This window comes from Urtica dioica, chromosome 4, assembly GCF_054948205.1.
Source record: "Urtica dioica subsp. dioica isolate 48M chromosome 4, U.dioica_male_clone48M_v1_H2, whole genome shotgun sequence".
Classification (NCBI taxonomy): Eukaryota; Viridiplantae; Streptophyta; class Magnoliopsida; order Rosales; family Urticaceae; genus Urtica; species Urtica dioica.
In genome coordinates, this window is record NC_142759.1 from 48,232,025 (window position 1) to 48,246,775 (window position 14,751).

A 14,751-nucleotide genomic window follows, 5' to 3' on the forward strand; every position below is an offset into this window, starting at 1 on the left:
CAAAAAAAAAATTAAACACTTTTTAACTATTAATACGTACGTATGTATATGTATATGCGGTCTATCTTTCAAATTATGCGATCTATCTTTCAAATTTTTTTTTATAATTATTTAAATGTATTATTTTTTTAAGTAATTTAATATTAATTTTATTATTTTAAAACTTAGTAAATTTTAATTTTTGTTAAATATTAACATGTAAAAAATAAATTTAATCAGTTAATTAAAAAAATATAGGAATTATAATGTTTTTTTTTTTAATATTTATTAATAAAGAGGTTATTTAGTTTTAATAACATAATAATTAAAAAAAAAAAGTGTTTTTAGTGTGAAATTTTGTGTTGTGATTGAAGTTGAAAAAAAAATTGGTGATAAGAACTTTTTCAATCACACGACATCCCACCAAATATGTCGTGTGATTTGGTCCAACCCCACTCTATTTGCAATAGCAATTTGCCGTGACATTGCATCACACGGTAAACTTTTTTTTTAAATCTTTAATTAACACATTAAACATTAATTATATATATATATATTAACCCTATAAATAATTATAAAACACGAAAACTCATAAATTGACTTCAAAAAACACATTAAAATAAAGTTCAAGTAAAACATAAAAAATTTAAACATATATTAAAATTAAAATCAAACACACTAAATAAACATAAAAACTAAAAAAAAAATAACATAATTTTAAAAGAAATAGTCAAAACCTAAAACGCAATTTAATAACCGGGAATATTATTTTCAGTTCCGTCAAGATAATTATAATACTTAGTAAAATCTTGGATTTGTAATTATGACTGGACCATCCGCTTATGGAGTAACAAAGTGTTACATGATATCATGACATAGTGTATTATTATGCATAATATGATAATAGAAGATGAACGTGATGTTAATCCAACCATTGAAGAACGAGCCAAAGTCCCAAATGCAAAAGTTGAGATGGCGGGCAATGAAGATGCTCGATCTTAACAATTCTTAGTTCGACATCGATAAATCAAGAATAGAGACCGCTCGTATTGAATTTCTAAATGCATTAATTGAGTGGTTGTGGAATAAATATACTAATTCCGATAATTAATATGATGTAATCTATCTTTCAAATGTATGTTTTTTTATATAGAATTATTTAAATGTAATATGTTTTATTTTTAAGTTATGTAATTCTTATTTCAATTTTAATTTATTTTAGTTTTTGTTAAATATTGGTAATAATTTTAATCATTTAATTAAAAAATATTAACATTATAATTATTTATTGAAATATTTATTAATAAAGAGATTGTATAATTTTAATAATATAATAATGGTTAATAGTATATTTAGTGTGAAATTTGGTGTTAGTGGTTGAAGATGCTCTAAATAACTCGAAAGGGACAAAAGAAAAGGAGCCATCTTGCATGTGACTATATCATGCGCATATCAGGACAAACTTTATTTTTCCTTTTCACCGTCAATTAATGCATGTTTTGTCGCTCTTCTTCTATGTGCAAAAAGCTTAAAGCTGAATTACTTCGTGTTTCATCTCAAGTCATGGGAATTTGACGAAACTTAAATGGAAATCAGCTCAAAAACTTTAGCAGACGAGCAACATTTCATAATAAGTTTTAATGTATAAGGGATTTTTTCAAACATGTTTGGTGGGTCTATATTCTCAACTTCAAAGTTGCAGTTTGAATTTTCATACAAACCGCGACTTCGTCAGAGCCTACTACACAAGTTTTCTTCTTTCAATAAATAATTTCTGAATAGAATATACACAAGCTGTTGATGCAGAATCTGAACTGCTATTAAAACGTGCACGCCAAATCAACAAACACAAGGCGATGTACTTTTTAATCATTTACAAAGACAAACCGACATGAGTACAGTTCAGATTTTGTGTTTTCTTCTGATATATTATGTAATTGAAGATACATCGAGCACAAATAAAAGAAAAATGAAAAACAAAATTGGGACAAGGAAGTTAGTTTGTTGAATCTTGAATCTCTGGTAAAAGTAAAAAGTGAGAAGGAACGAACGGTATACATTTGGGAACAAACCTAATAAACGGATTTCATAAAGTTATAGCGTGTTTTAAAAGTGCCCACACAAAAAGAAAAGAAAAAAACACTATTTATGACAGCACATTTACGCCATGAAGGTATCTATATTGCCAATGACTCACCGACAAGAAGACCCATTTGATCGGCACGACAGTCCAACCGGGCAATTGGCCTCGCACCACAGAAGTTAATTCTCCGGGGCTGCATCGCAGTGTAAGAGTCAAAGGTGGTGGCTTTTGCCAGTATGAGACGCAGAGCATATTTCGGAACCGAAAGCATATTTCGGAGCCGAAAGCATATTTCGTGACTATGAGGTGTTCGCGTTCAAGTCTTTCCTTGCGTGCTCAGGAATGAGACGGTGTTGTAACTCAGTCGATATGCCACCCAGTTCTGCAGGGTATTTGATTCCTTTTAGCCACTCAATAATAGTATATAATAAAAATACCAAAAAGATGGTTTAATTTAAAAATAAATAAATAAAAACCTTGAGCGGTGAAATTAAACAAAGGCGGTAAAGGACGGCCGTTAGGCAAGCTTGCGGTTGGGTCTCTCAATTCATCAAAGAAAGGATGTGCACATGCCTCCAACTAAAAAAAAACAAAAAAAAGACTTGTTTAGCATTTAGGATATTGTAAAGTATGTTGACATATGAAGCAGGAAATTGACCGAGTCAAACCATATGCACAACATAAATCTACTGACAATTACGCACGTTTTTTACTTTGTTCCATCCAATGTGCATCATAGAGGAAGCCATGTTATGTTCATATGGACAATGATTGACAACATGTTCTTACCGCGGTGCAACGAAGATTCGGTGAGTATTGGAGCAGCCTTGATACCAGGTCCGCTGCCTCTGGGGGCATTCTCTTGTGAAATATCTGAGGGTAAACAGATTCAACAGATTTGATTTTGAGTCACTATAATAAACAAGTAACGATCTTCAACTTGATTCAAATCGTAGAAGAGACGTACCTTGTGCCAAGGATGTGCTTTGATCTGTGGGAACTTGAACTCGGTGTAATTTGGATTCATGCACTTGATTTCTTCTCTTGTTGGTGTCCCTAGAATCTGATATTATACATTGCAAACGGAAAGTAAATCCACTGATATAAATAAATAAATCGAAATTTGCGAGAGGCGGTGGAAAAATACTAAGATTTTTTTTTTTTTACCTTGATGATCTCTACCAACTGATCAACACCACTATCTCCGGGAAACAACGGCTACAATAGTTAAAAACGAAGAAGATTTCAGATTATGCTATGTGTATTTGATTAGATAAATATGCATATAGATATAGTCCTGAATCAACAACTTGTAAGCAATAAAAGTCACCTGGCCAAGAAGAAGCTCAGCCATGACACAACCAGCAGACCACATATCGATAGCAGTAGTGTATTCTGTTGCCCCAAAAATAAGTTCTGGCGCACGGTAATAGCGCGAGCATATATATGATATGTTGGGTTCGCCAGGCACCTGGAAGGTAATTATCAGACATTTTGTTCTAAAAAATCATTGGAGGTTTAAAATAATGAAGTAAATAAATAGAAACACAAACCAACATACCAGCATTTTTGCACTCCCAAAATCACATATCTTAAGCTGATGAGTATGAGGATTAACCTGGCATAACATATGAGAAACGTGTCAATGTCATGAAGATTAAAATTCAACACAGGAACAAAATTAATCTAAATGGGTGAAACTAGGTACAACTACTATAATAATATAATTTTAAATAATTCAGATTAAAGCATAAAAAAACTTACCAGCAAGTTCTGGGGTTTGATGTCACGATGGCACACACCAATAACCTCGTGCAAGTAATTCAATGCGCGGCAAATCTACAAAAAGGAAAACAATAAAAAAAAAATTAATATTTAAAGCACACATAAGAAATTACAAGGAATAAAAAAGATAGGCCCAACACTTGCCTGATATGTGTAAAGCCGAACATATATTAGGGGCATATGTTGATTAAGCCTGATATAATGCTTCGAAACTCGGTAAACAGTCTCGGATATATACTCGAGGACAAGGTTTAGATAAAGCTCGTCTTTGTCGGTTGTCGAATAGAAACAGTGGTTCAGTCGAGTAATATTAGGATGATCAAGTAAGCGCATAACTTGAAGCTCTCTATTTTTGTATCTCTTATCTTGCAGCACCTTCTTGATCGCCACTGGCTCGCCCGTTTCCAAGCACTTTGCCTAAGAATATCAGCACAGTAACAAAAGTGAACAAAAACTCGTGCGTAATTGCGAGTTGTGAGAAAAAAAATGAGTGAAAAATAATTTTCCAAATACCTGAAAGACGACACCAAAAGAGCCAGTTCCTACCACTCGCTCTGCCATATATGAGATAGTCTGCATTGGAAACAGAAAATATCTTAAGCTTTTGTACAAGCCAACCAATCAAAAAATAAAATTAAAATAAATAGATAATAACCTGTTTTGGTTGCCCATTTCGACCACCAAGTGTAGTTGATATTACGTGGCCGGTTTCTGTCCCGTGCCCATTTATAACAGCGGCTTCCATATCCTGTACAGCACAAAATGAAGCACTCATTCAAAAACTGCTCGGGTCAAAAAGTACAATAATGTACAATCCACATATAGGAGATAGAGACTAACCTTCTCATCGTGGCTATTGCCTTTCTCGTCTCTGATTCTCATGTGGTGCATTTCTTTGGGAAGCTGCTCACAGCTGGTTTTCTCGGCCTCCACTTTAGTCCCTTGCTGAGCCGCCGAAGATTGTACAGTGGACGTGCAATCAACACTCTCTTGCAATGCACAAGGAATACACTGCTCTGTCGTACTAGAACTTGCCTCGGCGCTACATGAATCGATATTCATTGCCTCGCATTCTTGATCAACCTTTGCTCTTTTCGTGCTAGAATCCGCACCCTTAAATTATACATATATAAATCAAAGGTTGAAACTTTCATATCATTACATTTCTTTGGCCAAATATATCCGATCAATATACTTTTGAGCAACAGTTGTTTATAAAATTAGTAAAATATTCACCCTGAAGCAAATGTTAATTTCATAGCAAAAAACCCAGAAAATTATATGCGCTTTGACATTTCCTGATCATACAATCTAACCTTACAAACAAGTTTCAACTATTTCACCGCTATTAAACACCCTTTTCTATGTAAACTAAGAAAAAAAAATAAGGATTACGAATCGATCCTCAGATCCCATTTCAATCGCATTCGCATCCACGATACGCAATGCAAGTCCACGAACAAACCCAAAACCGTAACCGTAAGGAAATAGAGTAATAAGTTCACTAAACAAAGCAAAAAAAAAACCCACACTTGCGAGTAAATCCCAATTACGATTAAAACAACAAACGCTTTACCACAAATTAGCATCAGTTTTATAAGCTCGTCAGGCGAGAAGCCGAGCTCATCAAATAAATAAAAAATAAACACCAAAAAAATTAAGAGTACCCCCCAAGAACAAAAAAAAAGTTTTCCAGGTTCAAAGATAAATAGCATATATGAGAGTATAGATATAAAAATTATTTTAAAAAAATTAATAATAAAAAAAAACTTACCGGTTCCGAGGAAATAGAGGTCCGACCAGAGGCAATGCTCTTGAGACGGCGCATCATATTCATCTTTCTCTCCTGAGATTTGGGCTTTCACGCACCGAACTCAAACCCTCCAAACCCTAATTTCCCTTTCTCTCCAAAATCCCCAGTCCAAACTAAGGAACCCTTTCGAACTGAATTTTATAAATATCACGAAAATTAAGAAAGAAAAATCGCTCGCTCTTTCACGAATGATTTCAATTTTCAACCAATCACCCAGGAAAAATCCGAGAAAGGGAGAAGAAAATATAGACTGATTTGAGGAAGCAAAATTACTACTAAAAAATAGATAAATCAAAATTAAAATCCTCAAATCGCTATATCTCCTCTTTCTCCCTATTCCAGGCAGACCTGTGATTTTTATCAGAGAGAAATTTCTCTCTCTCGACGTGTGTGTATTTTCATAAGCAAAGCTTCGCAGGTGATTTATTGTTTTTATTTATTTAATATTTTTTTTGGCCGATTGATTTCTTTTTTGCTCGAGTTTGCTTATATTTAGCTTTTTTTTTTTTTTTCTTCGGTCAAACTAGGACAAATAAAAGCCAATCATTCCAGCCTGAAACATTTCTTTTTTAGTGCCCCAGTCAAACAAGGATTTTGGACCGTCGGTGTGTTATGATGGACAGATCTGACGGTATTCGTTCCAATTTTGGGGATCTTGAGGAGGTTCGAAGTTACCAAACTGCCAATGTTTGGTAGGGGTTATTACGTGGTTGCAATTTTCGACAGAAATGGATAATGCGGACGGAATATTCGGAGAGACGAACACCTTTTTGACTGGTCTTTGGGTTGGACGGCGTGATTTGGCATTCAATTAATTACTTAATAATTTTAGATTAGATTTGATTTTTTTTTAAATGACTCCTTAAAATAATATTTTAATATGTACCAAAAAGTTAAATTATAAGAATAACGCAAAAAAAAATTCAAAATTTTTTTACATAAAAGAAGATAAAAAGTGATCACAAACAAGTTTATATACAACAAAATAACATATGAATTACCCGTCAATACTAGTAACCAATCATTATCAAATATTATTACACGAATAACGAGCGAAAACGCCGGTCTTCACTTATTGCAGATTGCAATTTTAGTGTTCTTGTCTAGCTGAGATCCACGCTCAAATAAAATCATATCTTTAGATCTGAGATTCAGATCTAATAAAATTTTCAAAACCGTGATTAAAGATTGGGCTATACAAAAGTAAGATCTAATGATTATGAATTATTGAAACATAATCGGAAGAAAAACATGAAGAAGAAATAAAAGATAAAAAAAAAAAATACATTCCTCTAGGTCGAGACTCATCCATTGGTCGAGATCATCGGAGTCTATATATCCTAGGGGAGGCGACGACACCGAAGATTGAAAGCCTAAGTCATGATTTTTTGGGAGAGAGCGCGACGACTAAGGTTGTCCTTTAATGGTGATATAATTATTAGTCAAACCCGGAAGGAAAATGATTTGATTTGAATATTTATGACCGTCAAATCTCGCTATTTCTTATGGCAAATCATAACTTTTATATATATTACTATAAATTTTGATCCAATGTTTTTTTAGCATTATTAATCCTGAGCATCGAAACTTTATGATTCTTATGCTTAACTTTAAACTATTAAAAATTATCGTTCGGCGACTGATAGTATTAGAAGCTCTCCTTTCATCGAAGAGTCGAAAGTGCACTAAAGCTCTGCTTCCGAAATGTTACAATTATGTACTCTTTTATTTTATATTTTATTTTTAAAATCTAAGTCATTCATCTGATGACCGTTGTATAAATTAAGGGCCAAAAAAATCTGTCTTTTTTGCCTGCTGCAGTTTGAGAATAACTAAAAAAAATTAAACTTCCTTACTTATTTTACATTTATTCTATAAATATATGTGGCCATTTTCTTTCATTCTTCACAACATCAAATATTCCAACTCTCTCCCATTCCCAAACATACATTCTCTATAACATTACTCATGCTCTCTGTAATGTACTTATAATTTCTATTATATAGTTCAAATTTAAATTGTATAGTTATAATTTATATTATATAATTTTAATTTATATAATATAGTTTGAAAATGCTTTTGTCTCATCTAAATTCTTCTCATTATTCATGTCATACTCGTTCTCACACACCTCCACCAACCAAAAATCAACAAGAAGATCATGTCTATTTTGCTATCCAATATCTCCCAAAATTAGTTAGGTTTGTCTCAATTCCCAATTTTTGAAAACACCGAATATAATTCCACCGAAGCTCCACCGCATTCCTATGATCCTCCAATGTACAATTAAAGTTGTTCGAGCTAAACTGCAAAAAAAAAGTATACTTGAAACTTCTCATTTTTCAGTTAAGAATATATTGGGTATATATTATCGGATATTTGGTTTTCGATTTTGTGTGATTTGCGAGAGATTTGTCTGTTGACCTAATAAAGCTCTTTGTGGTCAAATTAGGTCAGACACATTTGTGGTAGTGTCCCTTAAACTTGCCAAATTGTGAATATATAATTTTGAGGTTTATCATATGATGTTGAATAAAATAAACATCATCAGTTATAAACGGTTCAAAATGTGTGGCACTTATATACGCTTTAAGGCAAAATTAATCTTTAATTTCACACATGTCATTTTCTTATTAAGGATAGACTAATTAAATAGAATTAATGAATTAGAAAATTGTGATGGGTTAATTGTACGTGGATTAGTCTTGGCCGTACAAGGTATTGTGGCAATAACATTCAGTCAAATACATTTTCTTGCTTCAAGGAAATGAGACTTAGCCATGCATGATTTTGTGAGAGAGGATTGATTCAGCTTATGTAAAAGTGTTTGTGTTGTGTCCACATCTAGATTTAAAGGAAGCTTTCACACGGTTTTGAAATGCTATAAATAACCTTCAACACCGCTTAGCTAAACGAATTTCATTTAAGCATAATTTGCTTCGTATTTCTCTTTATCTCAAAAGAGACTAGACCATTCTTCTATTTAAAGGTGGTCGAGACATTCTAAATAGTTTTAGTGACTTAGAAAATTGATTTCAAGTCATTATAATTTATTTGCGCTTACACACACTTTTATACAATTTTTTCTAATAAAAGTATAGAATCTTGTGGTTGTTCTAAGAGATTAAGGAGGAGACGTAATAATATGTTTATATCGACTATTGCGACCTCTCTTTGATCAAACTGTCGACACTAGTAAACAGTTTTTGAGTATTTGTTTTTATTGGGTTTTTTGGATAAATAATGAGGCTGGTCATTACATTTGATTAGTGGATTTTTTTAATGAAGGTGAGATAACGATAATAAAAAATTAAAATATATTTATATATTTGAAATGCTCATGTAGTAAGGGTTGATCAATAGAGTTTTCAAAATCTTGTCTAGGAACAGAAGTGAATTTTAGATCTATACACTGACGGAGCCAGAAAAGCCCATCAGGGGGGCTAATTTGATTGAAAAAAAAATTCAGGGGGTGTTTGATTGTAAAAAATTTATAAAAATGGAGCCAAAAGTATAAATATTAAAGAGAAAAAAATGTAATTTTTTTTAAAATGGGCAAAAAGTACAAAAAAAAAATTTGAGGGGGGGGGGGGGGGCTTAAGCCCCTGCTGGGCCTATACTGGCTCCGTCACTGGATCTATACATAGGAAAAGTCGTGTGCAATGAAAAATGCAAGCACGGTTTGGGAGAAGATTTTTAATGTTATTAAAATTCTAAAATTTTAGAACAAAAAAATTGTCTATTCCATCCGACTAGTTCCGGGCAGGCCCGGCCCGGCCCGGCCCCTAGGCAAGTTAGGCAATGGCCTAAGGCCTCATATTTTCGGATAAAATAAAGGCTCAATTCTTTTTGTATAAAGGCCTCGTATTTTGAAATAAATGCCCCATTTTTTACGTTGAACAAAGCAAAATAAAGATCTATTCTATAATTATAATTGATGCTCACCTTTCGTCATAAACTCAAAATAAAAAAGCCCACCATTTGTTCTGAAGCAGCCATTCAACTGGACATTTTTTTTGTTTTTTTTTAATTAATTGAGTTGTAATATTTTATCAACGATGATTAAAAATTATATTATTTTTTTCCTGTTAAAATACCATAATTTATGTGTGATATTAAAAAAAAAAAAAAAAAAAAAAAAAAGCCTAATTTTTTTATTTTCGCCTAAGACCTCAGTGTATGTCGGGCCGGCCCTGGTTCCGGGTGTATATATATAGTAACGACGTCGTTACTAGATATCCCATTTTTTAAGAGTACTTCAAGATATCCCCAATGGCAACACGAAAAAGTTGTGCTTAAAATCTTATGAATTACGTAAGGTGAAGTTAAAATTAGGAGTCTACACGAGAGATATATATTGTAATATTTGTCAAGGCTCTCTTCCTATACGCCTGATTTAGTTGGTAAGAAAAACATAGTCCTATTTTAATAGTCTTTTCCTTTTAAGAAAACAAAGTAGATTGGTGAGATTGTTACACGAAGTCTTTGTAATATTCTTTCTTCTCACCTACATTGAGCCTATTTGAATCCATATAAAGATAGAAATATGTTGAATAAAGATTGGTTGAAGTATTATAATATAATCTTCAATCGGTGTGCTTTTTCAATAAAAGCAGGGATTTGAATTAAAAAGCAGAAAAAAAAAAAAAAAAAAAAAAGCAGGGTTTTGAATAAGTTAGGAATCAGATAAGTATTATTATTAGTATTGTATTTCTGTGATCAGATATCATGTTTAAGTTGATTGACCAAATTTATTGCGAAGAAAGTTAGTTACGAATCAAGTTTTGAGCCAATATCGATTAATTTTTCGGATTTTGAGTAAATTAACTTATCAGAAATATATAATTATCAAAATAATCAATGTTTAGTTTATTTTGCAAAATAGCCAATAAACTATATTAATACTTGATCAGATAAAAATACCTTACCAAATATAATTTAATTAACAAAAATAAAATTACTAAATGAAAAATATTACAATAATATAACTGTTTTATTAAAAGATTAAAAAATTCTCTAAAAATATTACGAGATCTTCAACGTCGATCTTCACCACCAACCTTCAACACGCCATAAAATGGGCCACGCTCGTCGTTTTTTACTCGAGCCACCGATTTTTACGATCGAAAATGCATAATCTCCCTCGCTTTCGCCTCTGACAAATTAACAAGGATTAGCACTAAAATTTAACAATAAATTAACAAGAATTAACACATAAATAACAAGAATTAACACTGAATTAACAATAATTAACACCAAATAAACATAAATAAATCGAAGTTAATACGAATAAACGAAATAAACATAAATAACAAGAATTAACACTGAATTAACACTGAATTAACACCGAATAAACATAAATAAATCAAACTTAATACGAATAAACGAAATAAACATAAATAAACCAAAATCCCATAGATAAAAAAAAAGTGTATTAAAAAAAAAGAACATCGATGGCTCCGTGAAGAGCAGGGTAGAAGATAAATAAGACTGCATATCCACGTTAATTAATAATTATTAACAAATATTAACAAAAATTTACAATAATTAACCAACCTAAAAAATATGAAGAATATAATTATTTGACGGAAATTTACATAAGATTAAAAGTTAAAAAAAGAAATATATGAAACCATACAAACTAGCATCAAATTAATTAACAATCCGTACATACATACATATATATATATATATATATATATATATACACACATACATATATATATATATATATGTATATACATACATATATATATGTATATATATACATATATATATATATATGTATATATATATATACCTCCGACGTGATACCCTCCAATGATCTCCTCAGTGCCCGATGTCGTATGGAGTCCATATTTGACCGAGCGTACGTCCTCGATGCACAATGATGAAGAGCTGTGTTGCCCTTGAAACCTGAAGTTTCGCGCCGCCAGCCTCGTCGTTGTCGGATGCAGGGCATGAAGAGTCCAACCAGGAGGTCGCAACTAAGCAAGAGACCGTCCTTACGGCGGCAAAGAATCTGCGCGGAGAGAGAGAGAGATATAAATTTTTCTTTCTGAAAGGAGAAGTGTACAATGATTATCAATCCCACAATTGATAGATACAAACAACCAATTAAAGAGCAGAAATTCAAAATTTATAATTGTTGAAATCGAGCTCGTCAGTTCGCCCTCCCGCGTCAGCTCGACAGCTCGCCCTTCCGCGTCAACTCGTCAGTTCGCCAGTTCGCCCTCCCGCGTCAGCTCGTCAGTTCGCCAGTTCGCCCTCCCGCGTCAGCTCGCCAGCTCGTCAGCTCGTCTTTTCTCCTGTCTAGCGTGCTTTCCTCCTGACAAGCATGCCTCGGGAGTCCTCACTCCTTGGAACTCATTCCACATGGGAAATTGTCGCATTTATTTCTCATGTTATTTCCTATGACTTGTTCTCTGTGTATATTTATTATTCTCTATTTCCTAGAAGTAGTTATTACATGTATTTATTACACTCTCTCTTGTATCCACCATATGTATAAATAGGTGATACAAAATTCACATTAATAATAAGAAATATTCAAAGTCTCGGAACACTCTCTCTCTTCTCCGATTCTCTCTTTCTTCATCTTCTCTCCAGATTCGACTCTCTCTCTCTCTCTCTCTCTCTCTCTCTCAACTTCAACATGGTATCAGAGCAGAGAAAATCAATCACCATGAACACCACCACGCCCACTCAGTCTCAATCTGAATCCTTCTCCCAACATATCACGAGCCACAAACTCAATGGCCACAACTTCCTACAGTGGTCTCAATCCGTGCTCATGTTCATATCGGGACGTGGTAAAGATGACTACCTCACAGGCGTGGCTACATCTCCAAAGACTGAGGATCCAGAATTTAAGAGTTGGAAGGCAGACAACAGCATGGTAATGTCCTGGCTCATAAACTCTATGCATCCCGAAATCGGGGAAACCTTCATCCTTTACCGAACGGCAGCAGAAATCTGGCAAGCAGCTAGAGAAATCTTCTCCAACTCAGAAGATATGTCCGAGCTGTTTGAAACTGAGAACACTCTCCACGACCTACGTCAAGGAGAGATGTCTGTTAATCAGTTCTTCAGCTCGCTCACACATCTATGGCAGAAGATCGACCTCTACGAACAACACCAGTGGACCAGCTCCGAAGACTCAAAAATCTACCGCAGGATAGTGGAGACCAAACGTGTGTTTAAACTACTATCCGGTCTCAACCAAGACCTTGATGAGGTCAGAGGTCGGATACTTAGTACAAAACCACTACCATCTCTCCTTGAAGCCTTCTCCGCGGTCAGACACGAGGAAAGCAGGAGGAAACTCATGATGGGAGCTATCCAATCGAGCTCAATTCCGGGCTCATCCTCAGACTCGTCCGCCCTCGCCACGCATGGAGACGAAGTACTTGCAGCCCGCGTCTCAACAGAGAGACCTCGCAAACCTCGCCCCTACTGCGATCATTGCAGATGACCTGGACACCTACGAGAAACCTGCTGGAAGCTGCATGGGAAACCACCGAGCTCGAAGTCAACCCGAGACACTAAGGATCCGAACTCAGTCGGAAACTTAGTATCCTCTTCGTCCGCTGCCTCGACCTCGACCTCGACCTCGGACTCTCCCTTCAGCAATGACCAGATCACTATTCTCCAAAAGCTTGTCCAACAAGTCCAACTCAGTGGAGAAACCTCCGGCATTGGTCCTCTAGGTAACTCTCCTAGAGCCCTCCATGTAAGCTCAGAGAATCCCACAGCATGGATTGTTGACTCCGGTGCATCTGATCACATGACTGGTAATCGAAGTCTATTCACAACTTACTCCGCTTGTAATAAAAGCATATCAGTCACCATCGCCAACAGAGCCAAGACTCAAGTCACTGGTATTGGCACCGTGGTCTTGACGAAATCCATGAGGCTAGACTCGGTGTTCTTTGTGCCTCAACTACAGTGCAATCTCTTATCTGTGCATAAGTTCAACCAAGACTCTAAGTGCCGAACTATTTTTGATGAACGTTCATGAGTGTTTCAGGAACAGGTCACGGGGAGACAGATTGGTAATGCCGAGCTGAGTACCGGACTCTATGTCATCAAGCCAAATCAGTCCGCCATGTGTCAGCTCGCCCAACATTCACCCCATTACAAAGAGATCATGCTCAATCACCTTAGACTAGGACATCCAAATTTCATGTATCTCAAAAGAATGTTTCCTTCTTTGTTTATCAATAAAAATATCAATTCTATTTAGTGTGACATGTGTGAGTTCGCCAAACATTCTCGAAGCTCGTATCACCCCACCTCGTACAAACTATCTCGACCTTTTGCCACGATTCACAGTGATATATGGGGGCCCTCAAAAGTTCCCAATATCACTGGAGTTCGATGGTTCCTTCTCTTTGTTGACGACCACACTAGACTTAGTTGGATATACATGATGAAACAAAAATCTGAAACATCCAATCTATTCAAAACCTTTCACAAAATGGTCCAAACACAGTTCGACACATCCATTCAAATTGTCCACACTGACAACGCTCGAGATTACTTTAATTATGAACTCGGCGATTTCTTCAAAACACATGGCATAATTCACTCCAGCTCGTGCGTTCATACCCCGCAACAAAATGGGGTAGCCGAACGGAAAAATCGACACATTCTCGAGGTCGCCCGAGCCATCATGTTCTCCTCAAACGTCTCATCTCATTTTTGGGGAGAAGCAGTCTTCACAGCCACCTACCTCATAAACAGAATGCCATCTCGTGTCCTTGGCTATAAAATCCCATCCCAAGTCCTTCTAGAGTCATACCCTCACTCACGACTCATCTCAACTCTACCTGCGAAAGTATTCGGCTGTTCAGTCTTCACCCATTCTTATGACCAAGGTAAACTTGATCCAAAATCTCTCAAGTGCATCTTCCTTGGCTATTCAGCAACTCAGAAAGGCTACAAATGCTATGAACCCCGGTCCCGTAAATTCATAGTCTCCATGGATGTATCATTTCATGAGTTAAGTCCTTACTTCGCCAATTCAGCTCGTCATGGGGAGAATGATGGAGATGACTTCCCAAATTGGCTCATCATAAACCCAGAATTC

The 14,751-nt window shown here is 35.0% G+C and overlaps 1 protein-coding gene across 1 annotated transcript; it reads right to left on the reverse strand.

The window, feature by feature from the left end:
* Positions 1 to 1,818: 1,818 nt before the first annotated feature.
* SK32 (shaggy-like protein kinase 32) lies at positions 1,819 to 6,139 on the reverse strand. Its single transcript, XM_089613659.1, has 13 exons — positions 5,622 to 6,139; positions 4,688 to 4,960; positions 4,503 to 4,595; positions 4,361 to 4,420; positions 3,992 to 4,264; positions 3,827 to 3,901; positions 3,624 to 3,680; positions 3,393 to 3,533; positions 3,230 to 3,280; positions 3,030 to 3,125; positions 2,852 to 2,935; positions 2,539 to 2,641; positions 1,819 to 2,444 (listed from the first exon to the last, which is right to left on the reverse strand). Exons 1-13 carry the CDS (start codon positions 5,682 to 5,684, stop codon positions 2,362 to 2,364), a joined length of 1,452 nt encoding a protein of 483 aa, XP_089469785.1. The 5' UTR covers positions 5,685 to 6,139; the 3' UTR covers positions 1,819 to 2,361.
* Positions 6,140 to 14,751: the final 8,612 nt, after the last annotated feature.